The sequence below is a fragment of the Mytilus galloprovincialis genome, chromosome 10 (assembly GCF_965363235.1).
Source record: "Mytilus galloprovincialis chromosome 10, xbMytGall1.hap1.1, whole genome shotgun sequence".
NCBI classification, from domain to species: Eukaryota; Metazoa; Mollusca; class Bivalvia; order Mytilida; family Mytilidae; genus Mytilus; species Mytilus galloprovincialis.
Window position 1 is genome coordinate 77465287 of NC_134847.1, and position 27275 is coordinate 77492561.

The window sequence follows — 27275 nt, forward strand, 5'->3', positions numbered from 1 at the left end:
TAATTTGTGTATATATTTTATTATAAATATATTCTCATCATAAAATAGTTAACAAATTAAAATGAAGACATATATACAAAATGTTTAAAATCATCTGACACACTCACACACATCTACTCATGATTGTGCTGAATGTTAGTAAAACAGGTTTCTGAAGTTTTTATGCTTAACAGAACAACAAATTAACTTTAGAAAACAGTTCTACAAAAAAATATCAAGAGTTTAAGTATCGTTATAAGTAAAAACATTGTACATCAATTCAATGTTTACCTTCTTAAAAATTCAAACTAAAAGACTGGCATTGCTCTCTGATATCTAAGGGACGACATAAAAAAATCAATGAAGGATAAAAAAATTAATTCAAGTTAAATTGGGGGTGGAGGTCAAAATAGCTGCAAGTTTTGGTTAAATAAAATTAATTTTTATATATATCCTTTTGGTCAATCAATTTTTCCCAACTAAGATAAGAAGGGGGTAGGGGGGTCAGTGAAAAAACTATATGAATTAAGTTTTTTATCCTACATTGAACTTTTGATGTCGTCCCTAAGACAACATGCACATTGAAATTTCTAAAATTGAGTTACACAGATGACTGTTGTTCATTATCTTATAAAAAAAGTTCTTACGTATCACAATTAGAAAAAAAAACTTAGCATAATAGAATGAAACAAATTTGAAAATTTCAATACTTTTACCTGATGTAGAAAACTGATAATTTCAAAAAAATCTACAACAAAATTTCTGTCTCAGCACACAATTCTCCCTATATATTTAACAAAACCAGAGAATGTAAAATTATTGAAATGTACACTATACATGTATATTCATGTGTTGAATATGTGTGGACGGATGAAATGCATGCATGAACATTCTCAAATAAATAATGTAATTATGGCATTTATTTCTCAGCTGCACAATACTCCATTAAAGATGGCATCATATAGAACGTTAGCACTTTGATAAAACTATGTGAAGTTATTTGAAAGATAGCTGATTATTAGTTATAAATCATACAATTTCTAAACTAAACTAAAGTTAATTCAAAGATGTACTGTTTATTGAAATGATTAAATGACACAAAAATAACTGATTTATATCTGGTTTGTGAGTTTTTACATTATCAAAGTCTTCTTTTTAGAGAAATGAGTGCAATTTTGACTGATTAAAGGACTTTAAGTATGCTAATAAGAATAAGATGCTACGTTGAATGAAAATTTCCTGAGTATTCTTTTGAGTTTCACAGATGATTTTTTTGTATTTATAAATATAAATAGCAGAAATGATTCAAGAGAAAAAACAACAACAATTGTACATGTATGAGAAATAAAAAATAGAGAAATTGAACTTTGAATGACAGCTATAAATCCTTTGTTAATTTTTTTCCTCAAGACAATCAATATGCGTTCACATTTTTTTTTAAGTAAACATAATTTTATCTCAACCAAAAGCTGACATTTTACTACAATGCAAAAATTGATAATCATAGAGAAAACATTATCTTCAGTGGTAAATTCCAAGCAGGAAATGATAATTATAATAATTGATTTATAGATTGGTATACATTCACCAAAAATTCTACTTATTAAAATGAATTATATCTTATAATTGTATAATTTTCTATTGCTGACAATGGATCTAAGATACATAACTTTGGCTATTGACACTATGTTAATGTACTGGCCTTCCCAAACATGAAATAATTAGATATCAAATTATGATTAACAAAGATGTCTAGTCTATTACCAAAATAGGATAATTTTTCTACCTTATATCATTTTCTAGTTATGTCAGGTAAATTTATACTACTTAAAATTTATTAGTAATACACAAAAATAAAATCAATATTTTCTCCTTAATTGTTAAATCTATCACTAATTTTTCTCAATTTATATAAATATTTCAATTCCTAATCCAACTGCATAGACATATTTACACTTGTCTGCCACTTCAAATAATCACACACGATTCTGTAAAATTTGACAACCTAATTAAAAATGATTGTTTCTTGATGTCAGAAGGTTATTGCTGGACAGATATATATGAGGTCAGTAGGAGATAAATTTGGAAGTGTTAATACGTCAATTGAATTTCATTTATGAATCATATGTTGCTAATAACCAAATCAACAGAAAAAACTATATTAATGTATTAACCATCACCAAATGGATTCATATGATGATAGTTTTCTTACATGTAAAATGTAGTATGATGTCATACAGGGCAGAGTGGCTAAGTTACATTAAACAATAAGTCATATTTTGGCCCGTGTGTTGAGACGTTATAATAATATCACAGATTGTAAGACTAGTTTCTCAAGGTGATTGGACGTCCTCCATATAATCAAATCCATCATGTTGAGATATTGTTCTGTCTGTTGTTAAATCATCACACTGAAAAATAAACAATATTTAATACATATTGAATTTTGAGATAATCAGTGGTTTTGTTTAAGTGATGGTGAACAAAGTGTATACTTTCTGATTGACCAATGACCTATCTGTTGAGGCAAGCCCATTCTCATGATTTTTATAGTTTGTTCACATGTGTTGTTATACTGTAGTCCCATGTTCAGGGGAACCCACATGCTCTCCCAAACATGATTAACACCACAACATTTTATATGTGCCTGTCCGAGCAAAGATCAGCATCCTGTCATCTAGTAATTGTCTGTGTTGATGTCTGTCTTAATTATTTTTGTTTATTGTTTATTGTTTAAGTGTAGACTAGGATGTTTGTTAAATATCATTTCAGTGTCTTTAATAACATGATACACTATGATTTATGCTCATTGTTGAAGGCCATACAATGATGTGTAGTTGTGAACATCCTTGTACAGTAGTTTTGGTAACCATCTCCTTAATTCTATATGGATTATAATTATGATTAATACTTTTACACATGTTCATACTCAAGATAAATGATATCTTTGGCAGGAATTACCGAATGATGATATTGAACAACATAAAATTTCTCGTTTAAAAAGAAAATACAGAGATCTTCTGTTGTTTTTTTTTAAAATGTATGACCCCTGTTTATGACCTTTCTTTTTCTAACCTTTCTTGACGGTTTCATCAGATGAATTAAACAGTCACTGTAAATTATATTTTTGTTTGTTTGAAAAATAAAAAGTAAAAATATAAGTGAACCATCACCTTGAGTGGTGATTGTGCAGTAGGGTAAAAACGAATTTTGTTTGTTTGGTATGAATCTTTGTGTTTGGGTAGTACTTTAATGCAGAAAATCTATCATTTGCTTCTACCAAGGTATTTATAATTTGTATATAATCAAATCTTCTTATTTGTAAAATTCCAATAAAATGGTTTCATGGGATACTGTTGAAAACACAGTAACTCAATATCAAATGATTAAATGATTTAGGACAGTTTAAATTGATCATAATTCCAACTACATCAACTTTTTTCCTTACCCCACTTCTTTCACTTCTTAATAAATCATCAGCTTCAATAGAGACGTCATCATCATCATCTATCTCTTCCTCTATTTCCTCTACAATACTACCACCATTCTGTTCAGATCGGGCTGTACGGGGACTATTCTTACTCATACTATGTCTGAAATCATATAAGTTATATTAATAAACATAGTCTTTCTACAATACTACCACCATTCTGTTCAGAACGAGCTGTACGGGGACTATTCTTACTCATACTATGTCTGAAATCATATAAGTTATATTACATGTATTAATAAATATAGTCTACCACCATCCTGTTCAGATCAGGCTGTTCTCAGACTATTCTTACTCATACTATGCCTGAATCATAAGTTATACATTTTTAAAATCAATTGAATGGTTGACCCAAAGACATGATCATTTTAACTTTACTTTATGTATTGTATGTTGGTCACTTTGTATTGAAATTTAGATCTTAAAGATCATGAATCTCCCTTTTCCTTCAGTTTGGATATCTTACCTCTGTTGCTCTTTAAAGCTCATTACAAAATATACATTTGTTTAATTGGTTAATACCTACCCTGAGCTTTGGAAGTCATCATCATAATCAAAATCTGAAAAATATATATGCATATAGTGAAAATATGAAACCAATAAAAAAAAACATGGATGTCATTGCCAAATAATTTAGACCAACCTATTCAGAAAATATTCAGAATACTTGTCTTTTATTACTTTTAAACAGTTTGAGGAAGGTGCTTTTCTTTTTCCAATTTACTTGGCCACTTCTATTACTGGATTAATGCATTTAAGAAAATTTGCTCACATATTGTCCTTATAAGCATATCCCAACTCATAATTCAAAGAAATGGAAAAAAGGAATTTTAATTTGATGTCTGAGAGATTCTTAAAGTAGTCATTCCTATCAACCTGCAGACGAGATATGTGAAGTTATTTTGGTCAATGTTAGACATGAGTATTAAATTCTGTTAACATATTGAAAAATTTCAGTAATCAGCTAACTGAAAATAGGTGTCTGATGGATCAGAAAAGGGCTGTAAGGGGACTTATAGTTGTTTATTTCTGTATCATTTGGTCTCTTGTGGTTAGTTGTTTCATTGGCAATCATGCCACATCTTCTTATTTTCATAACACATTACAACTCATCACAATCAAGCTGCTGGCCAAATATGAGATCATTTTGTTAGATAGAACCTGAGAAAACTGTTACTAAAATATGTGACAAACTCACTGAAAAAGGGATTGCAATTTAATCTTTTGCATAATCTTTTTTTGTGGTGTAATTATTTTGACTATTAAAGTTTTAGTGCCAGATTAAAGTTATTTCTTTTGAAAGAATGGAAAAACATTCAGAAATTGTTATATTGAGTGTCAAGCCAATTTTGTTGATAATCTTCATACCATTTGTTCAATTGAAAAGTGGGACAAAGATATCTTTGAAAAAGACTTTTATGGTATTCAAACATTTAGAAATAATGCACACAGCATAATTAAATTTAAAGAAAAGCTAGAGAAACAAACAATTATAATAACATTATTATTGACCTTTGAAATAATTTTGGGCTGACCTTTCACACTAAATATTTCATAGAAAACTATGATACCATGACAATCAAGGGTGTGTTAAAGAAGGTGGAAGAGTGAACAAAAAAATTCCTTAATTACACAGAAATGTTAAGAATAAAGAAATTAGGTTCAAATTGTAATAGAAGTTCCATTCAATGTTTTTTTATTCAAAGTTCTTCATGAAATGGTACAATGGATAAGTTACCGAGAAAATTAAGTGTCCTTTTATTAACACTAAAAGCTAGTGAATCTTCTAAAAATAGTATGCAATATGAAAATACTAAATGTTTCAGCAAAGTTTTTTTTTGTTTTTTCTATAAGCCCTGGTTTTCTACACTACTTTGCCATTGGGTCTGTAAAGGTAAATTTCTAGGAATGGAAATATAACTAATAAACTACCTAAAAATTCAGGTCAATCTGATGACTTTTGTTTTAATACATTTTCTGAGGATTTAACATATTTAGGACCATACCTCTCTTCTTTGCTCATATATGTTGAAATTCAGAATGGTAAAAAATTGATTTAAAGAAAGAAAAGAAACACAATCAGATCTTTTGTTTGATTAAATTTCAAGTTATTACAAGTCATATCAATTACTTTTCTTAAAAGACCAGAGTAAGCAACAATAAATAATAAGATATTTTGTATCAGCGATCATTTTCATAGGTTACAGGTGTGCCAAACAATTTGGGTGAATGTTTGTGAATTATGTGTGCTATATTAGAGGCTAGACAAGTTAAGTGCACCCACCACCTTCTAATCCCAGATCTGCCATACCCCGATCCATAGCACGTAAGTTTTCCTCTGTGTCACTCTCCACTGCAAAGAGATACAAAAAACAGTGCTACCACTAGCCACATACCACAACTCTACTCATACAATGTGATCTACTCATACAATACAATGTATGAGCAAAAGCAATATGTTTTACCATTCTTCCATTTCTAGTGCAGTCAGTCTTTAGCAAACCTCTGCATGAATGTTTTTTCTCACAAAAGATGAATTAGAATTTTTAATCAATACTTCTTTTATAACCAAAATGTTTTAATATAGTTAATATTTTCTGGTTAAGTCTCAATTAATAAAACTTTTACAATATCATAAAATCTAATACTAGAATCATCATATTTTCCATATTGTATTTTACATTGATCAAGTTAAATCAAAGAGCTGTTAACAGAGACATGTTACACCTGACATGCCTGATATGCAGCAAAATTAGAACTAGAAATTTATTAACTGCCTTATTACTTTCTTCTGGCACTCATTTCATTATAAAACATAACAATGAAATAACTTCATTGTAGCAGGAGCAACATGCAGTTAAGCCTCACAATCTCCCATAATATTGTTGTTCTAGGACTTCAAATAGCATTAAAGGTATATCAGAAATTATTCTTCATAATTAAGAATTTAAACTTCATAATATAAGTTCTTGAAGTTTATATATTGTTTATACTACTATGTATATCAATGCTTATGTAACCATATACAAAATACCCATGGTTTGTAATAAATCTTCCCTCTAAATCAAACCATACTGGAAACATTACATTTTATGACTTTATCAAATTCAATTTGTTTTAAATTTCAGTCACTGAAGATATGTGGCCTACTGAATCAATAGTTAACTTAATGTACTGAGCTGCTTGAAGCTGAAATACAGGAATTGCAACCAAATTCCAAGTATCAAAGAACTGCATATAAATCAGAATCCTAGAACATAATTAAGGGAACTTGGCCTTCAATACTACACGGAATTGTGTTACATTGATGCTTAAGCAAATGGACCCCTCAAAATTATATATACTGAAATGGACCTCACCTGAACACTTAAAATCAGGAGAAGAAAAAAACATTTGATAGTAATACCACTGCAGAAGCTGAGACAAATTTAGTAATTTTGATATAAAATATTTGAACTATCTTATTGTTGGCAATCTAACCCTTTCTGGTCCCATTGTATACAAAAATTTAATCAGTGTGTGTTTGCCCATGATCTCAGAAGATAACTGGATAAATCAAAATGTGTTCACAGGTGTTGATGCAATTGATAACTTTATGGAATGTGGAAGGTAGTTGAAAAGATTTTCGTTGATGAAGATAAAAGGTTTAAAGCACCCAGTGTATTGTGAATGTGATGGACATGTGATATATTAACTGGAACTTGTGTACAAACACCTAAATTCAACAATGATCTTATGTTCCTATTATGATTGTCTGTTACCATAGTGATATAGTTAAATATATTGTTTTCACTTGACTTAAAAGCTGTGCAAATCATAGTACATTTAGCAAGCAAACAAAAAACAAAAGTCTAACTAAATCTTTACTTAATTGTTGAACTCGAGCTGTCAAGAAGAAGAAAAATCCAACATTACTTAAAAAACATAACATATATCCATTACAGATGACATTTTTTAAAAAATTATTTGTAAGTAAAAACATTAAAAACAATATATATCATGAATATGGAATCTTTCTTTTTTGTTCAAAGAAATCTACTTTTTCTTTAGTGATAAAGACTAACTGGAATAAGAAAATTGTCTGGGATAATGAATGATACTAATTGAATAAGTATAATTTGCACTTACGAGACTTCCGTGGTGACTTTTGATTTAATGCAGGAAGACCTTGAAGTGAAGACAAAGCACCAGTTCCGTAACTAGGAGATTTTGTTCCATTTTGTCGAGTATCTTTACTTTTAGGCTGTTCAACGCTAAAAATGAAGTGTTTGTAGAAGGTTTTAATAAGATTTTTTAAGTATTCATTTAAATTGTGATCAAAATGATGTTACTATAAGGGGTTTTGACAGAATTATGATAGAAATTAATTGAAAATATATGACCATTCAACAAGATATTTAATTACAGTCTGGATTATATACATTTCTAACGCTGCAAACAAATGTGCAAATAAAATCATCATAGATACCAGGATTGAAATTTTGTATTTGCACCATTTGTAATTGACACACATTTTGGCTACAAAAGACTCATCAGTGACGCTCAAATCAAAAAGATGTTTTTTTCTAAATAAGAAATGACACACATTCCAAATCATTGCTATGAACAATACATACAGAACTATTTTCACACTTATTTTAAAGATATGTGAAAAAAACTTTTTTGTGTTAAACTAAAAATTTGCTGAATGATCATACAAATTGACAGTAAATAAAAGAGGAAAACACTGGGAATAAAGCAACATGAAACTCAACTCAAAATGAGTAAGAAATTACAAAAATAGATTGCTTAAGCAGAATCATAAGGAAAAATAAAAAAAAATCACTTGTTATTCTATGTATGTGTTATTTAACACCAGTACAAGTTTGGAATTAATTGATTTGTAAGTCAATGAAAATCCCATAAATACAAAAAAGTTATTCTTTTACATGCATAAGGCATTAAACATTTCTGCAAGCATCCAAATAAAAAGAAAATCAGTTGCACCCAAAATATCATAAGCTTCTGGGTCAAGGTTCTTCTTTGGCACATGTATATGCCTGGCTTGTGATTTGTTATATGTGTAAGTAATATACATATCTGAACATTAAGGACAAAACTTTAGAGCGATATTTATATTTAGGTGAGAAATTTACAGTTTATAAAAACAATCTTGTGTTAAAGACATTTGTCAGTTTGTTCCCAAAGACAAAAAAAACCTTCAAACATTGATCACATTCTTTAAATCAACTCTAGATTTTCAAACAAACAAAACAAACACATGAAATACAAACTATTTCATCATTCAATATGTATATACTAACATCACTTAGAATATGGGAATGACTCATGCAATATTATAAACATGTACTGGTTGTAACATGACACATATCTTTGTTAAATACATGTATATACACAAACATTAAACATGATATGTAAGATTTATTAAATACATATATATATATAACAGGTTTACTATCTAATGAATATCACTGTTATTTTGCATAAGCATATTATTTCAAACTTGTATAGATCTCTCTTGTACCATCTACATGAATTATTCTTCATGCCCAAACATGAAAAGTACAAGAAACACTACAGGTAAATGTGGATCCACCTAAGAGAGACAGTCAACTAACAAGCTCCATTAAAAGTGGTGATTAGAAGAATGTTTTGCTAGAAATACAGATCCTAATGATAGTTACAAAATTAATTATAAAAATCCTGTTTACCATAATAGAATATGCAATTCAAGAGAATTGATTTATTCATCTCTTGCGAAAATTCTTAAGTTGTAATGATTGCTCTTACAAAATGTAAGTATCGTTAAATTTCAATGTATTTTTATACATATCATTTTCAAACATTTAATAAAAATATGACAATGAACCAAAAACGTATATGGGATGATATATGAGGTCAAAATCAGTAAATTAAACCACACTATGGATGTAGGGCAATGGACACCATGCCAGTTCTTTTGGAAGCAAAACCTAGAAGGGAGTAGTTCATTGGAATGAAAACATATAAGTGGTAAAAAGCATTAACCAAGAAGAAAGTATCTGTATGAAAAAAGAACAAAAAAGTAATAGTCTATAGCATTCTCCATTGTGTAAGGATGTGTAAAGGGCTAGAGTGTGTAGTACAAATTGATTTAATAGCACAAATTATAATGAAAGCCTCAAGCAAATGAAAAATCTAATTGCAAATCAAAAAAATTCTGGGCAAGATATATCTAAATTTTCTACTCTATATAGATATGTTAGCTTGGGTTAATGATTCAAACAAGTGTTAAAATGATAGAGCACTGATAGGCCAGGCTTACAGGCAAAACATTCCAACCACCACTTAAATTATTTATTCATAACCAAATATTGTAATATTAATTTATTTCCCCTTGGGAAACTAGGCAGAATGTACTGCTACATTTTTTAAATCCAACATGTTTGCCAAATATTCAATTCAAAGACTGGCTTTGAAAATACTTATCACCCATATATAATATATTTTAATAAAAATATTTTTTTTTCTCTTGCAATATAGTTTTTCCAACTCTAGTTGTTTATAAATTTGAAATTCCCTGACAATTTTGAAAAAAAAAAGGTAAGACAAAATTTAATGAGCCTGGCCTAACTTGACTGCAAGGAATGACAATGGAATCCGTTAATACATGTGAAAACCATGGCTTAGTGGGACCACATACAACTCAGACCTCCTGAAGTTTGAGTAGACAGGGATTTGAGATGGCCTTCCAATTCCTCTTGGCTCCAGGTCTGCATGTCTGTGTAAATGTATTATTCATTCATTAAAATGTTCCAGACAATTATGAATGTTACAAGGTTGAAGTTCAGAAAGAGAGGGAGAGAAAACAATCTTTAGATCAATTCATTACGAGATTACACCTCAAATATTTATAGTTTTATAAGATACAAATTAACATTTATCATTTACTGTATTTCTCTAAAATCTTGCTAAATAATATTTTAAGTAAACAACACCAAAAATTATGAATAACCTTTTAGTTGTTTTTTTTAATGAAATAAGCCATTAAAAAAAATGAAATTACATCTGAATATCATAAATTTAAAAACAAAAAAAATATCAATTAAATCATTGCAAAAACATCATGCAATTAACATGATTAATTTGTATTAAATTGATACAAGTTCATGCTATTACTAACGAAATTTAAAACACAAAAATTAAGTTCGTCAGTTATTCTTGACTTGGTTTTTTCAATACAGATGCTTACATTTACTGTGCTGCTTTATATTTAGATATCTGTGCAGATTCAGAATACATCAAACGACATACAGCATGCAATGTTAAAATTCCAAAACATAACAAAAACTTTATTGCGTAAAACGAAACACATACGGCTTCAGGCTTCAAAATTTATACTTTTTTTTATCTTTAAAGGGTAATAAAAGAGGTTTCTGAATAAATGTAGCCAAAGAACTTGAAATAAGTCATATGAATTGAATTTATATTCAATAAAAGATTTCTTGCTGTTGTGCAATACACTGTGCTGTTCGCAATAATTAGTAAATCTGTTATAAACAAATAAAGTTCAATTAATTCTCAATGTCACAGTAGAAATTTATGAAAATCAAAAGGGAGCTTACATCAAAAGATATAGTTAATTCACCAAAGATTCATTAGAACTGCTGAAAGTATTTTAGTTTTTGTCTGAAAACTGGAAAATCCCCCTTTTTTTTATGAATAAAACCCTGCAACTTAGAAACCTAAAATCTAAAATTTATAAAAATTGAAACGGAGCCCATGTTAAATAGATATAAACAATTCACCACAATTTCTTGCAAGTTGGTAAAAGCATTCTCGAGTTATTGTCCGAAAACTGGAAAATTCCCCTTTTTTTAATGAATAAAACACAATAACTCGGAAACGTAAAATCTAAATATTCTAAAAAAAGAAAGGGTGCTCATTTCAATAGATATAAACAATTCACCAAAGTTTTATGCAAATTGGTTATTGCGTTTTTGAGTTAATGTTTGACATGTTGATGACGGACAACAGTATACCAGAATAAGTCCCGTAAACGGCATATAAAGACTTTAAAGATTTCAAAATCCTATGCAATTGAAACATGGCTCTATAATGGCAATGACAGATTAAGATGAATATAAAGCGTTTAGCTGATACAAATACTTTTTTTTAGCAGAGGTGTGAAATGATATAAAATTTTTATGAAGTAATATACTTGATGGATTTCATATTTGTGCATGGGTATTACACCTATTGTACATTGTCCTACATCATTAATATGCACATATAAAATATTTTAGAAAGGAATGTTTTTTTAAATACTGATTATTTCTTTTTTTGATTGGGAAAATGTACATCTGAATTTTTCCAAAAATTATTTATATTAACTGTGACCCATTCTTACACCCTTTCAATTTGAAACATATAATAAAATCAAGTACTATTTTATGAATATACCCCACACACACATAAACAATGAAATTTTACTGTAACTTCAGAGTTGTGAGATCATTTATTGCTATTTCATGCAAGCTTCATACAGATTTTTTATCACATTGCATTATTCACATTTACCAAAACCTCACAAAAATTTTGGATTTTATAGCACTTATATATGGGAATTTTCACTACCAATTGAATAGCTTTACAGCCAATTGCATTGAGTGTGTAGGTAAAGGTAATATCTTTGGTTTTATTAGGTTATGCATACTTCCCTCCTTTAAGAGTAGACTAGTCCGACAGATAGCCAATCTATATGTCTGTAGACTACTTAGAAAGGAGGATAGTATACCTTACCTAATAATAACTTCCCGGTATATGCTTTATCAGTAAATAAACAAACATTCATAAAACGGTTAACCAAAAAAAACCTGTTTAAATAATTCTATAAAGTAATCCATCAAGTACATATTAACAGATTCTGAGGCAGATATACACACAAAACACACAAGATTAATATACATATTGTGAATTGATGTTTAATTATATATTTAGAGTGACTATGTAAAAAGCGAAAACAAAGAGATACATATTTGCTACAATTAAAATAATACAATGTTAAAACACATTATTTTCTATTAACAAAAACAGCTATTTATGTAGATGAAACTTAAACAAGAGAAATTTTTGCTATACACATATCTACAGGAAATTATACACATCATTATTTTCTTATTTGTTGATGCATAATAAAACTCAAAATTTGTGAACATTAAAAAGTAACAAATGACAAAGTGTATTTTGTTTCTAAGTCAGGTCAGAAATCTTTCTGCCAAAAAGATTATGATTTTTGTTTACCTTCTGTTGTATGATTTATTGGATGGGACAGCATCATCAAAAAAAGGATCTTCCTCTATATCACTACCATCAGAACCAAACCTAGGGCCATTCCTCATGTCGTTCTGTTTACTGTTCTGTAAATTCTTTTGGTTTTTCGAGTCGACATAACTTCTGTTTTCTGAGATACTATTACTCTGTAAAAATAAGGTTTTTTTTTATAAGACACAAACATTTCCCACTGAACATCATTGGTGCAATTGACTGTCATATTCCTAACTTAGTGCATAGTTAACAAAGCTTATATATGTATCTTTAATATGAATAATATAAAATTACGGAGTTTAAGATTAAGACAATTGATGACTTTTTCGCCTTCAGCGACAAATTAAATGCATATTCTGAATGAGAACAAGTTAAAGCACCATAAATTTGAAGCGTGCTTTATAGCAGACTTAAAAATTGCTAATTATGATGCAGAGGCATTCAGTATTTGCTATTACTCCTTAATGCCAAATGCTTATTAGAAAAGCAGCAAATTTCAAATTGAGCATTTCTTGTTACATGGCATTAAAATCTCACATCATACCATATTCAGGAAGACCATGTCACCAATCTAGATACTACTTAGTTTTCCAACACATAAGAGATAATTATCTTATTGCGTATTTAATACTTAAATTTACTATTACCTTTTGTGAAGATTTCTGAGGTAAAATATCTGACACTTCTCCCGACACAACCGTTCGACAAAGTAAAAACAGGCGTTTGTACATATCAATAAATTCATCAAAGCTTATACCTGAAACAAAACCATCAGGGACATGTTTAATCATGTTAATCTTCGTACAAGAGATTTACATGACAACTTAAACAATATAATCACATGACAAGTTTGATATCAATTATACCATGAAATTAAAGATATTTTGATTTCTCCATTGAAAGTATAGCAGACAACTTTTATGTTTTTATGATTTAAAAGTATCAAACCACTAGATGGATGTAAAAGGCTTTAAGAATATTTGCAAAACATGACACGATCATTTATATATTAGCAGCCTACTTAATTCATATAATTAAAGGCTTTCCAAGGAACTCATTGCAAATAGCAAATTATAAATTACAATGAATTTGTCTTTTGATGTGATAAATATCTTCAGAATTTGACCTACAAATGCATACTTTTTATAAGCACATAAAACTACAAGATTTGACAATTATAGCAACAATTTTGCATTAAAGAATCACATACACCTGTGTAAAATACATAACATATTTATGTTAAATGTTTGTTATTATGTGTGATCAATCATCCATGTAGACAGCATCCTTTGAACTAACAATTTGTAGGTTAAAAACAACAAGTACATTTTAAGATCAAGTTCTTTAACATGTCTGACATGATCATGACATATGTAAAGCATTGATGGACAAATGTGTAATACACAGACATGCATTTAGCATTCAAAATAAATGACACAGTATTCTTTCTATGCAAAATGCAAGAGCTATATACACATTTTGGAAAATCCATGCTGAATTTTCTACAAATCTGTTACCAATGAAAAAAAGAAACATTCCCTTTCACAAAAATGACTGATAGATCATTCATTAAAGATGAAGAAAATTCTTAGTCTATGATCATGCAGCAAGATGCTACATTCTTTGTTTACCTTGAGGCATAAGTGAAAAGTATCCTTAAAATACATGTACCATATTTATCAATATTGAAGAAGTTTTGAGACACTCACAAAGTTGCAACTGTTTGACTTGCTTAGAACATTGTGTAGAATGCTTATTGAGTAGGGGTATTATACACATGATATGACAAAATGTAAAAAGCTGAGAAAAAAAGGAAGTAATGTGCAAAGGATAGAACTGACATCTGAAATTCAGAAAACTATAATATAACTGTTATAAGGTATATATCTGGTAATTTTTCATAAAAAGAAAGTGACACATAAATAAAATTCAAATGCCAACCATGATACTAAAATTTTACATTTTTCAAAATACATAGAAAGTAAAAGGAAAGATAATCAACTTACTACTACTAAAATTTTTATCAGCTGCCCTAAATTCATCATTCACGTAACGGTCTAACATGTTCCTGAAAATACAAATTCAGTTAAGTGTTCATAATTTCTTTATGGTATTTAAAAAAAATGGTTTTCCTTTTATGTTTTAAAAAGAAGCCTGTTCAAACAAACAAATAATTTTCAATGATATGATCCAATGTGTCATTTTCTAAGTCTTAATGGAAAATATATTTGAATACAAAAAAGTATTTTCAATGAACTAGAAGTACATCCTATCAAATGCATTAAAACCCTTAAACTCATTGAATATTCAATTAGTTATGATTTCAATCCACAGTTTTAAATTTCTTCAGCCAAATGAAATATAAACCTTTTCCTGTTGTTGGATATATACTCATTAACACTATTAGATGACTGGAACTATATTGGGGGTAAAAAAAAATAAAAAATATATACTTAAAGTGATTCTAAGTTCTTTTAACCTATAAGTATACCTATTGAATGCTGGAAAAATATCTATAAATAAGTCTCTGAGTTCATCTTTGTCTATTTCACCATTACCATCCTGGAAAAATATAATATATTTATTATTAAACATCAACATCATATGTGCATTTGATCTAATTTCAAGCTTTCAAAAAGAATTCTATAGAACACATCCATATTATTATGTTTTATATGAAGTATCGTCTCTTTATAACATAAAATTATAGACCTATATGCCTGTTTATGGTATAAGCTACAATTACTGATTTGTAGTATTAGACATTCCCTTGGACCTCTTAAAAGCAAGCTATCTTTATTCATTGAATAAGTTTACATTAATAGATTGCTAAGAATACAATCTAAATGTATAGTGGTAGTGCTGGTCATGACAAAGCAACTGAGCATACAATATGGTGAGGACATTCTCATCTTCAATACATATATTGAGTTGAAACCTATCTGCAAGGCCAAATCTTAACCATATGATATGATCGTGTCTGATAAAATTACTTTGCTATCAAATTACTCAAGACTAGTTTTATTCCTAATAGAGCTGGATTTTTTTTGCATTGATTGCAGGGCTTCATTATGCAATTTAAATTTACCAGTTACCTGAGGAAAGAAAATTCTTTGGACAAGAAACAGATTATCTCCATTATTATTTACGCTATAGTATATAGAGTTTTTATCATATTTTGTATCAGTAGTGTTCGAGTTTGCTTGTTTATACACAGAAAAATTGAAACGTGAAAAAAATCACTTCAATGTTTTAAAATTTCTCAGTCTTATACTGAGGTAAGATTGAGGTCACTTCATAACTGAACAGTTTCCTAAAAAAAAATCATTGAAAACAACCAAACAAAAATAAATGTATACAAAAAAGATATATTCTAATTCTTGAACTCACCTTGTCATAATATTCAAATTTTTGGTGTGCATCTTCTAACTGTTTACTGGTTAAATCCTGAAAAAAATTAGACATACAATATTAATAACAGGGAAACAAAATTGGTGTTTGCATTACGCTGCATGAGCACAAAAAGGTGATTTAAATTAGATGCAACACCAGTAATCAATTCTGCCTGTTACCAACTTTTGGTTTAAATTTATCAAAATACATTGTTTATTCTTTGGTCTATGGTAAATGGTTGTCATATTTGCAATCATGCAACATCTCCTAATCTATATTGATATTATATATTACTTGTGTGGAAACTATCTGTTATGCAAGGAAGGTAGGTTTAATTGATGGAATTAGCTATATTTTTTAGAATGATTATCCCTGCATTAGAATTAAACAATGATCATTAAAACATCTTGTTTTGTTCTTTCAAGTCTCGTAGCTAATATTTATTCAGGATAGATGACTCCACATTTTTGTGATGACAAATGCATGTTTTATGGATGTTGTTCCATGAAATAAAACAATAAAGCTTTATGATATATTTGATGTCTATCACATTCATTGTAAAAGTCTGTCACATGCATATATACATGTATAGTGTATGGTTTGTCACTTGTTTAGACTTGTTTGTAAAATATACTTATTTCTAGTGACTGTATAATGAAATGAATCATGATCCTATATGATATATAAAAATTGTTGAGTTAGATTGCTGACATTTAATAAATACATTGTGTATGAAAATAATAATATAACATCTACACACGCTTAAAAAACACGTGTCTCATGTCTATCTCTAGATTCACCTTCCGTGACAAGGTAACACTACGACTATTGAAGTTATATTTTTATATAGCGGATGTGGTCGAGTGGTCTAGAGCGCTGGACATGAGGCTAAGCGATTGGTGCTGTAGTGTATCAAAGGTGTGAGTTCGAATCCCGCTGAGGGACGGACAAAAATTTGTCAGTATAAAATCTAACTCTAACACTGTTTGGTGTAATTTTCAGACTTATATATATATATATATATATATGTGCACTTTATCATTTACAAATCTTAAATATATCATCCCTCTCTTTTTCTTCCATTGATGACTATCATAATGTAATTGAAACAATGACTTTGAGAGGCTAATGCAAAATTAGACTGTAGCCATAAAATTGGCTGAAAACAAATTGATCATCTGTGTGGAGATCCTTATGGAGAGATCATCTAAAAGTAAGCCATTGTGTGTGGAGTTACTATTTAAAAAGGGTAATTGCAAATGTTTTGAGACAGGCAAGTACAGATTTTGATATAGCCCAACATATAAAATACAATTTAAGCAACATGTTACTACAAGTCCAGATAAGAAGATCTACAGTTATCTTCATCAATCTAGTATGCACTTAACAAAACTCAATGTACGCATTTATTTTCAATATGAAAAATTGCAGTTCATTAGCCAGAAACTAATATAAATACTACAGTTTACCTTAGGTATACACGGTTGCCCTTCCTCAGGACTGATCTGTTAGCCAACACAAGGTGCATAAATAGAGATAAAGTGATGTTAATCATAAAACAGTGTTAATTATAGTTAAAGCAGGTTAGACAACTCTGAAATTATAACTTGCTGAAAATTTTAATAGCTGATAAGCATGGTAAGTGCAATAGAACATTTTCAACACAAGATATTATTAAAAATATGCTATTTATATACCCACTTCAAACTACATTGATGTAAAAATTAAACCCACTTCAAACCACATCATTGTAAAAATAAAATCCTTTTTCCTTAGAACATTAGACATATCTAATCAGTGCCCTGTTTAAAACACTACTGAAACCCCAAGTTATATTTACCCAATAATATTGCTAAAACATGATATATAATAATGATAATCATACATTTATATGACTGAATTCTTTAATCTTCTAATTGTTGAATTTTAAATATGAAACTTCGTAATTTCTTAATTGTGTGTATAAATCGAAGACTACCACAGGTCTGTGAAAGTCAGGAGCAGGAGATCAATGCAACTTTTTTACTTTTTGGTTTTTGATTAAGACTAATGTTACAGATTTTTCTTGTATTTTTGTTTATTATATTAGGACACATAAGTTAAAATTTAATAAGAGAGTTTTGGTTGGAAATAAAAAACTTCAGAATTGCAAAATTCAATTTTCAAACTTAACAGACAATTATGATTATTGATGCCTTAAGGGTACTACTACTACACATTTTAAAGTACAATGACATATGCTCATCCATTTATTTCTCTAAACTGATATAAAACACAATCTTAAAAAGACCTCTAGCTATAACACACTTACATGTGTAGGGGTTCTAGATCTAGGTGATGATCCTTTCTGTTGAACTAATTCTGCAATGAGAGGTCCAGCTGACTGGCCAGTATCTGCTACATTTAATTCTTTGGCAAGTGTATCTCTCGACTCATGTGGTATGTTCTGTAATACATTAGGAGTATACTGAGTTTAGTTCAGTACTAACTATACACAAGAAGTGGTTTAAAATTTAGATTACAGATTCAATGAACTTGAGACAGGAATTGACAAGAATCAGTGGTTGAACGATCGGCAAAAGTTGTGCACATGTACATATTTTAAAATTAAAGAACCTTTGTGAGCACGCTCACATACCCCACGTCTTCATATTGTCACTGGAGAAACAAAATCTCACTTCGCAAGTATTTTGGGGGAATTGAAATTCCAAGCAAGAGGAGTCAACAGTATAGTGAGGCAAATAAGTTCAAAGGGGCGCAAGTCCTAGAAAAAAATTGAATCCCAATTTTCCGTCGATATGCACAACTACATAGTATGACCTTATAATCTGAAAAGGTTTCGTGAAATTCTGTTGTGTGGTTTGAGAGGAGTTGCGATGACAAACTGTTGCAGTAGTACATTAAAGTAAATAAGTTCAAAGGGGCGTAACTCCTAGAAAAAAATTGAATCGCAATTTCCCGTCGATATGCACAACTACATAGTATGTCCTTATTATCTGAAAAGGTTTCGTGAAATTCTGTTGTGTGGTTTGAGAGGAGTTGCGACGGACGGACAGACTGAAGGGTCAAAAACATTATCCCTCAGCAACCCGTTGCGTGGGGTATAATTAAATCTCAGTATTCATTATGGAATGAAATGGTAAAATTAATTGATATACTGCTATCGAATATAGTTTCATTACTGCAGTTCTTAAGAAACCTTAATGCTTGTCAATGTTGGTAGGTTCTTAAATTTACATAATAATATCTTTTTAAATTCCAATTTAATAGAAGAAATGTCAAAAAAAAGAGAGGTTCATCTTCTTGTTGTTCCTACACAAAAACTGGAACAAATATAGATCTGTAACAAACTTAGATCATTTCCATGAGTGTGGATTGAAAGTACCAAGTAAAGAATAAATCAATCATCTGAAAAAATACTGAACATATAACTTACTATTGAGGTTAAGAATTGTGTATAAATAAGGCATAACATATCAAGATAAAAGTATCTATAAAGATTGCTTAACAGTCTTCATTTGCATAAAATTCTCAAAACATTTACCAGTCCAGCTTCAGGTTCAAACACAGCTAGAGTATATTCTAACTGGAAAAATTCTAGGAATTCTTTTATCAAACCAGCTACAGCTTTTCCTGTAAAGTAAATAAATAATATAAAAATGTTAGTTTATCCTTAGAAATGGATTACAATTAAACAAATTTTTCAATTAAAGCAATATTTATAGCATATTTCTAATCACCCCAAAAACAGAGTTATCTCCCATACAGATCTTCCTAACCCAAACATGCCAAAGTCCAAATTAAATGATAAAGCATTGTTATGCATTTTTTGGTGTCTTTATTTAATTCCTTGATAGCCATTTATAACAGAAATTAATGTGATTTCTGAAGAATCCATTTTTTTTCTTATATTGTTTAAGATGTAAGAAATGTACTCAAAAGTACTGCAGTCAGCATTAGAATGTAGAATACACTACAGGCTCAATACATGTAATTTGTATCTGTAAGTGCAATCTTTTTTTATTTATCATGATATGTTAATGTTTTCCTTGACTCTGCACTTTTGTTGTCTACCAAACTATAATTATAGAGTTAAGTGTTTCTTATAAACTGAACCCCATTGCAATTTTCAATTTATTTTTTGTCACTGATGAACATTTGGTCTTTCAAATTGCCACATGTTCCAGTATCTGTTTTAGGTCAAGAATTTGTCAGAATTTGTCTGTTCTTGTGTCTGTCTTAAGTCAAGAACTTTGTCACAATTTTTTTTTTGGGGGGGGGGGGGTTTGAAGGCAGATCTTTGAAAGTGTCAGTTGAAATTTTCCAATTTGTTTTCTAAATTCAGATGATTTAGAACTACGCATAGTTCAGACAGACACTGGTATATCACTGAAGATTGTTTCATTTATGTCATCCAAGATTATTTACCTTCCTTTGTACCAAGAAATTTCCTCAGGTCATGGTTTGCAAATGGAGTCTTATTCTACAATAAATAATTAGATGAATAAGTTAAGATAAACCTCTGTTATTGCATAAACAAATGACAATTAAATATGAACAAGAAGATTTGGTCTGAGTGCAAATGCGACAACTTCTTCAATCTCAAATATGACACAATTAAAACTTTTATATAATCTGTATGCATACCAAATAAGGATGATATATTTGATAAAAATTAATATATACACATGTAGCCAAATTCAAATCGTGCTAGTTTACAACTGTGTGTAGGATGACATGTCACCTGACCTGTTTTGTAGTATACTCAAGTCTTTTTTAGTGTATATGAGACATAATTCAGATCACATAAAATTAAAGTTAAATATGTAAATGTGATATATTTATAACTGCTTAAAAAACTTTTTCTGTGCAGTCTTGATATATACAAGTTATAGTGCATTACAATTGTGGAAAGAAATGATTGATTCTTAGCAATTGATTAAAAGGGTAATATCAAAGGTTTTAAGCAAAGAGTAATTTAAGCTAATAGAAAGTGTAATATTTACACCAAAATTGTATATGTCCACAGGTCTGTAAATCTTGTATCTCTTTTTATCAGACTAATAGTAAATGACCCTGTTTTTGACAAGTTCTTTATTTAAGGACTTTTGTCCATTTTGGCATACAACAATTATACCTGTGAAGATTCTTGTTCTTCTAAAGCTAGGAACACACTGGCCCTCAGCTGTGCCTGAAAAATAAATTAAAAAAAATTAAGAACCATTTTTGGGGGAAAGTTTAATACGCCTCTCATCTATAGCATCATACATGTATCTATTGTAATTCACATTCAAAATCTTTTAAACTGTAACATTGTAAATTCATCAGGTTGAGAAATCAAAGAGCAGAATGCTCTGAGGGATACGATTGCCATATAGTTTTCATTGACACATGTATAGCAGTTCTGCCAACTTTTCATTAAGCAAATTCGTGAGATTTGGCCAAAATAGAAAAGATCAAAGAGGAAAAAATTGATCTAAGGATACTGCTGCAAAAAAGCATGAACATGCGTGAGTCTCACGCATTTTTGGCAGCCCTGGCCTTGATAGTCCAAATAATTATGACGTCTTGGAAGGCTATTATATTTTTTTTCTTTGAAGCCTTAATAATGATGTCTTGAAAGGCTACTATATTTTTTTTTCTTTGACGCCTTACTTCGACGTCGTTATTTTCAAAACTAATTCAACTGCACATGCAAAGGTAATATAAATCTGAATAGTCACTCAACTTTAAAAATAGCTAATCCTGGATACAAGTGTATGAGCAATGTACCTATTGTGTTTTATTTGTGTGCTATGAATTCCAAGTTTACTTTCCACAGCAGTCACTGAGAGAGAGAGAGAAGGTATTTCACTTCATAGTTCGAGATTACTCTGATGTCCGACGGCTGATTTGCCAGACAAGCTGGGACCGTGGGTGACTTTTATGCTAGTATACTTAAATTACAAACTTAAATAGTCCCAGTCCCATATATTATATCAAGTATTATATGATGCCGAATTGAATTTTAAATAGGTGTCGATTTGACTAGATGCCGATTTAACTAGGTGCCGATTTGACTAGATGCCGATTTAACTAGGTGCCGATTTGACCAGGTGCCGATTTGACTTGTACCCAGTAATCTTGGGACTATTCACTTCGTATCTTATCACCGTTAATTCTAGAAGGAACCCCATTTCCCAGTCCCATATATTATATCAAATATTATTGGATGCCGAATTGACTTTTAAATAGGTGCCGATTTGACTTTTTCTATGGGTGCCGATTTGACCAGGTGCCGATTTGATTTGTACCCAGTAATCTCGGACTATTCACTTCGTATCTTATCACCGTTTCTAACTCTTTAATTATTTATTTCCCTTGGGTCAGTGGGCATGAATCCTTCCGTACACACTCCTCTGTTTAAATTGAGATTGTTCTTAATATAATACGACGTTTATCGACATCTAACGAGTTATTTTTTTCTTGACGATTTTGACGGGAAATACTTCTGAAAGGGAGACAACTCGAAACGATAATATGGAAGACTCAATTTCGGCTAAAGGGGTGATATAGGTCAGTGCTCTAGCTAGAAATCAAAAGGGGCAGGGTGCCAGTGGAGGGCAGGGCACTTTTTATGATAAGAAAAGGCACTGCTCATTTTTTTGTCTACGTTTCTGTGTGTATCACAAGTTAACAAATAATTTATTTTTTTTTACTGAATATGTTTGGTTTTTTTTTAAATAAAGATGCTTTTCAACTATAGTCTTTATTTCATTGTTTGTGTAGTTATGAATGATATAGTCATGATAGTACATCTTCATCAATATATTATGTTTTTACAGTTTAACTTCACCCTACCCATTATCAAAGAATATGTTTTTTTTATATCCATGTAGGAGTTATAGCTTTTAATACATCATATGATCTGAAACTGAGAGCATTACTAATTTAACAATGTTTAGAACATGGATTGCTAAAAGTATAATTATCAAGTAGAAATTGCAATATATATTTTTTAATATGTTCAAAGACAGTTAATATCTTTAAGGTAACATTATTATGTTATTATATATTCAATTGGTAATTTATTCCTTTTTTTGATACTAGATAATATTTTTAGAGCACAAATTTGTAATAAGCTAAAACAGGGGAAGTAACTCCAAAATCAATTTCCACCACGTTTGGGTTAATTAAAAACTGTGCTTGTCGCTAACAAGTTGAGATGGAAGGCATTTCTGTAAAGGCATAGTTTTATTTTGATGACTTAAATTCAATTCTAAAGTCATGAAAGTCTTCATTTATATACCTCTTCCATTGTGACTTGGAGATCGAAAATGCCGACCTAAGCTAAACACACTCGCTGACACAGTCATCAAAATTATGACAAAAAGATACATTGTCTTAATTAAATTACCTAGTTATTAACACCTTTGAAGTCTTTATCATTGTAATTGATTGTAATGACATGATTAACCTGGGGACAATCACACAGGTGTCATATATGTAATTAACTTGGAGATCAGAAATCGATGAAACAAAATTTTACAAAAACGGCACACGATAATTTTGGAAAAAGACGTCAGGGCAGAAGGGCGGGGATGAAGGCACCCAGGGCGCGGCTGAGGGCACCCAGAGCGCGGCGCCCTTCTATTTTGGGCTAGCGAGACCACTGTAGGTAAAACTTCATTGATTTTAATTTAAATGATGCATATGATTTTAAATTATGCAACAACAATATTAAACCCTCAATAGCAGGCAGACATAGAAAGAATCCAATGAGTTTCAAATTAATTAATAAGCAGGGAATCCAGAACAACCACTCAATCTGATACCCCTTGAAATCAAGAAAACTATACGCATGCGCATTAATACATAAAGAAACCCGCGACTTGAGATTTGGAACAAGAACGTTTATTAAATTTATCAAGGATTTGTATAGTAAGTCTTACTATACAAATCCTTGAATTTATGATATGATGAAAGAGTCTCAATTTCTTTATGAGAGTACAGTATCAGTTTCATAACGGTAAAATATAGAAAACTCCACTTCAGTTCTTATATGACAGAAATAGAATTATCGGAATTCAAAGAACTCTCGCATTTATCAAAACTGGGGAATTCCCTCTGACGTGTTTCTAAATTTATAAAAACACTAAATATAAATACTGCTTAATTCTGATTTTCCGTGTTGTTAAAAACACGCATATAAGTCAAGGGAAAAATCAAACATGAAGATTATGAGAAGAACATTACAGGAAAGTTGTTTATGTTCAATCCTTTTGCTTGTTTTTACCTTTTAAAGCAAGACAATCATAAGAATCTGAGATGTTGCTGAATGTTTAGAATAAAACGGTTGACGTGAGGGAATGAGCCCTGAGTCAACGGTAAAAGTCTACAGATTGCTTAAAAGCAATCGTATCCCAAAAATCAGTAAGTTATATAGTATTTTTTTAATTTACTATTTCAGTCATAGAAAAGAAAAGTGTTGTTGGCTTAAGGCCAAATTAAACTGGAGACTCTAAAGAGCCTTTGTAAATCACCTGGATCTATGTGCAGGTGATCTTAATTAATGTCCATGGCCTCTTTCCAACATACAAATGTAATAGACATGAAAATAATTCATGGGCAAAATATCATTCCTGTTGATCTTTTATAATTGTATTAATGATCACATTTAATGTTTAGTTTTTTCAATGTCACTTTAGGTTTCCAAAATACAAAGAATGTGACAATTTTGATTAAAGACAAGCACTGTAAAAAAATCAACACTTTTAACAGGCTAGTATAGTGTTTTATGTCATGTACTGTTGTTTATATAATTTGTTATTGGCGTATAACTTCAAGTAACATGTGCTGGTCCAAGTATAAGTAAAAACTTCCAATTTATATACATAACTTTTATTTTCTTATTTTAAAGAACAAACATTCGATGTTTTCTAAGAAATAATTTGTCTTTCTACATGTAGTAGACCTGTACAAGAAAGAAGCCACCTTATCTCTATTCCCGGCTGACCCGCAAATCTGCACCACTAGAACTATTGACGTCATAAAACAATCACTTTTCCATTGTGGTGTCAGATATTTTGAATTATGATGTCAAAATTTTCTGGGAACCTGAGAGATGTCCAGTAATGGTGGACAAATAGCGATAAGGTGTATTAATAAATATAAATACCTAGGGAATATTTTGTTATCAATATTTTTGCAGACTATGTCTTACAATTTTAACTGAAATGGATTTATTGTGTAGCGGAATCGGTTTTTATATATCTAAAATTATATGTTAGATGGCTTATTTCAATTTACAATTCATTTTCATTGTTATTATTTTGCTTACATGTTCGTATCCAGGGTAAACTAAAAAGTGTAGTTGATTTCTATTGGTTAATCACTAAGGGTTCTCGGTGTTTTACATAAGATAAATGATAAAAAGCTTTTCTTTCCTTCTCGGTAGTAATCAATAGTTGTTTGGATTAAAATATATTCGAGTGCACCTTTATATACAAGTTTGTATCAAAGTACGCGGTTGGTTAAAGTTGTTATTTCTTCACCTGTAATAAGTATATAAAGTAGATATTTTATTAATTCGGACGCTTGATCGTATAAAGCCAAGGTCTGTATAAGACATAATCGACATTTGGTTTGAATAAAACGGCCGTTGTTTATCTTTATTATTAAGGGCTTACGGGTGTATTATACCCCGATGTCTGAATAAGACACTGCAACTTGGTTTGAATAAAACCGATATGCTTTATTTCTTAGGGTGATACTTCGTTGCTTTATTTTGTCAGGTTTTAGTCTATAGCGTGTTCTAGTAAGAATTGAGTAAAGAAGCTTTTATATTTTTGGGGTTTGAATTTAAGATTTAATGAGATTACGATGGAGTTTAACCGTTTAGGGTATTTACGGTAAAATGCCATTTGTTTAAAAGCCGAAACTTAATATTCATTTTACATTTTTGATAGGAGCTTTTACATTAATATTTTACAATGTAATATTTTATGTGACTTTGATACTTTGTATTGTTATTGCAATATTATTTACATCTGTTGATATTTTGAGAGACCTTATTAAATTATATAAACTTACTTATCTCGATATCTTCAGCCAAGGAGACTCAGGGCCCAGTGGTTCAAACCTTTACATAAGGTTAACAGACGGTTTCATACAATTTATAATTGGAAATATCAAGTAGACTTGTGTTTCGGGAATTAATTATTTCCGAACCATAAGATCAATTACGCTTGATTTAATATAATTGTCCGATTACAGGTGTTTCAATTTGTAGTTAACTTAGATATATTGAGGTCACTGTCAAATATTGATTTGTCGGTGTACTTATAGGTAAAGGTGTGTTCGAAGAGTAGACACACATATTTACGGTATTGTTGATTTAGACACACGATAAAAAGGAACTCGTCATTACAATGTAGAAATACCTATAGTTTTAAAGGCTGAGTTAACATTATAGCTGACTTTAACAAATAAAACACACAGATAATAAAAGAAAGATATTTTATACATAGAAAAATAATGAGGTTAAACCGTCTCCTGTTACAATTGTTATCCCCTTAAAATGTGATAATCACTGTGTTATGCATAGTACATGAATTTGCTTTGAATTCAAGGGGAGATAATTTGAACAAAAAGTTTGAATATTTTTTTTTTACAAATTTTTAGTTTAACCAATTATGAAGAGTACAATATAAACCAAGATTTTGGACAATTACGACATAAAATAAATAATTTTGATGCTCATGCGTTGATAATATTTGTAAACATGTCACAAACATTTCTACATTCCGTGGTAACTTTGCCAACTTCTTGTCAGTACATGCATCATGGATGCAAAAGCGTCATCAGCAACGTCTTAAAATTCAAATAGAATGGCGTTCTGAATATATGTGCATTATGCAAGCTTATTCACCAATAACTTTCAACATTATGTATGGTTTAAAATACCCTGATTTTTCCTAAAACTCCATTTGTCTCTAAAGTCTGAGCTACCAGATCACGAAGCTCGGTGTCTTCGTCTGCCGACATGATTGTTTTCGGAAATAGATATTCAGCGCATGAACGGAAGTCGGACAATATTTACTAAAACAATGTTTTATTAATGAAGCTT

At 30.0% G+C, this 27275-nt stretch overlaps 1 protein-coding gene across 14 annotated transcripts; it reads right to left on the minus strand.

Annotated features, from left to right (window-relative positions):
• On the minus strand, positions 1 to 27225 carry LOC143048438 (centrosomal protein 43-like). 14 transcript variants are annotated; one of them, XM_076222117.1, is made up of 17 exons: positions 27113 to 27225; positions 21306 to 21359; positions 20597 to 20651; positions 19713 to 19801; positions 18480 to 18614; positions 16166 to 16222; positions 15267 to 15337; positions 14782 to 14843; positions 13423 to 13532; positions 12752 to 12927; positions 10161 to 10229; positions 7598 to 7722; positions 7337 to 7354; positions 5754 to 5822; positions 3996 to 4029; positions 3428 to 3572; positions 1 to 2390 (listed from the first exon to the last, which is right to left on the minus strand). In XM_076222117.1, exons 1-17 carry the CDS (start codon positions 27191 to 27193, stop codon positions 2313 to 2315), a joined length of 1428 nt encoding a protein of 475 aa, XP_076078232.1. In that variant the 5' UTR covers positions 27194 to 27225; the 3' UTR covers positions 1 to 2312. The 14 variants fall into 14 exon arrangements, with proteins under 14 accessions (XP_076078232.1, XP_076078235.1, XP_076078230.1 ...); XM_076222120.1 differs by having other exon boundaries at positions 5781 to 5822; positions 10152 to 10229; XM_076222115.1 differs by having other exon boundaries at positions 10152 to 10229.
• Between the last annotated feature and the right edge of the window lie 50 nt (positions 27226 to 27275).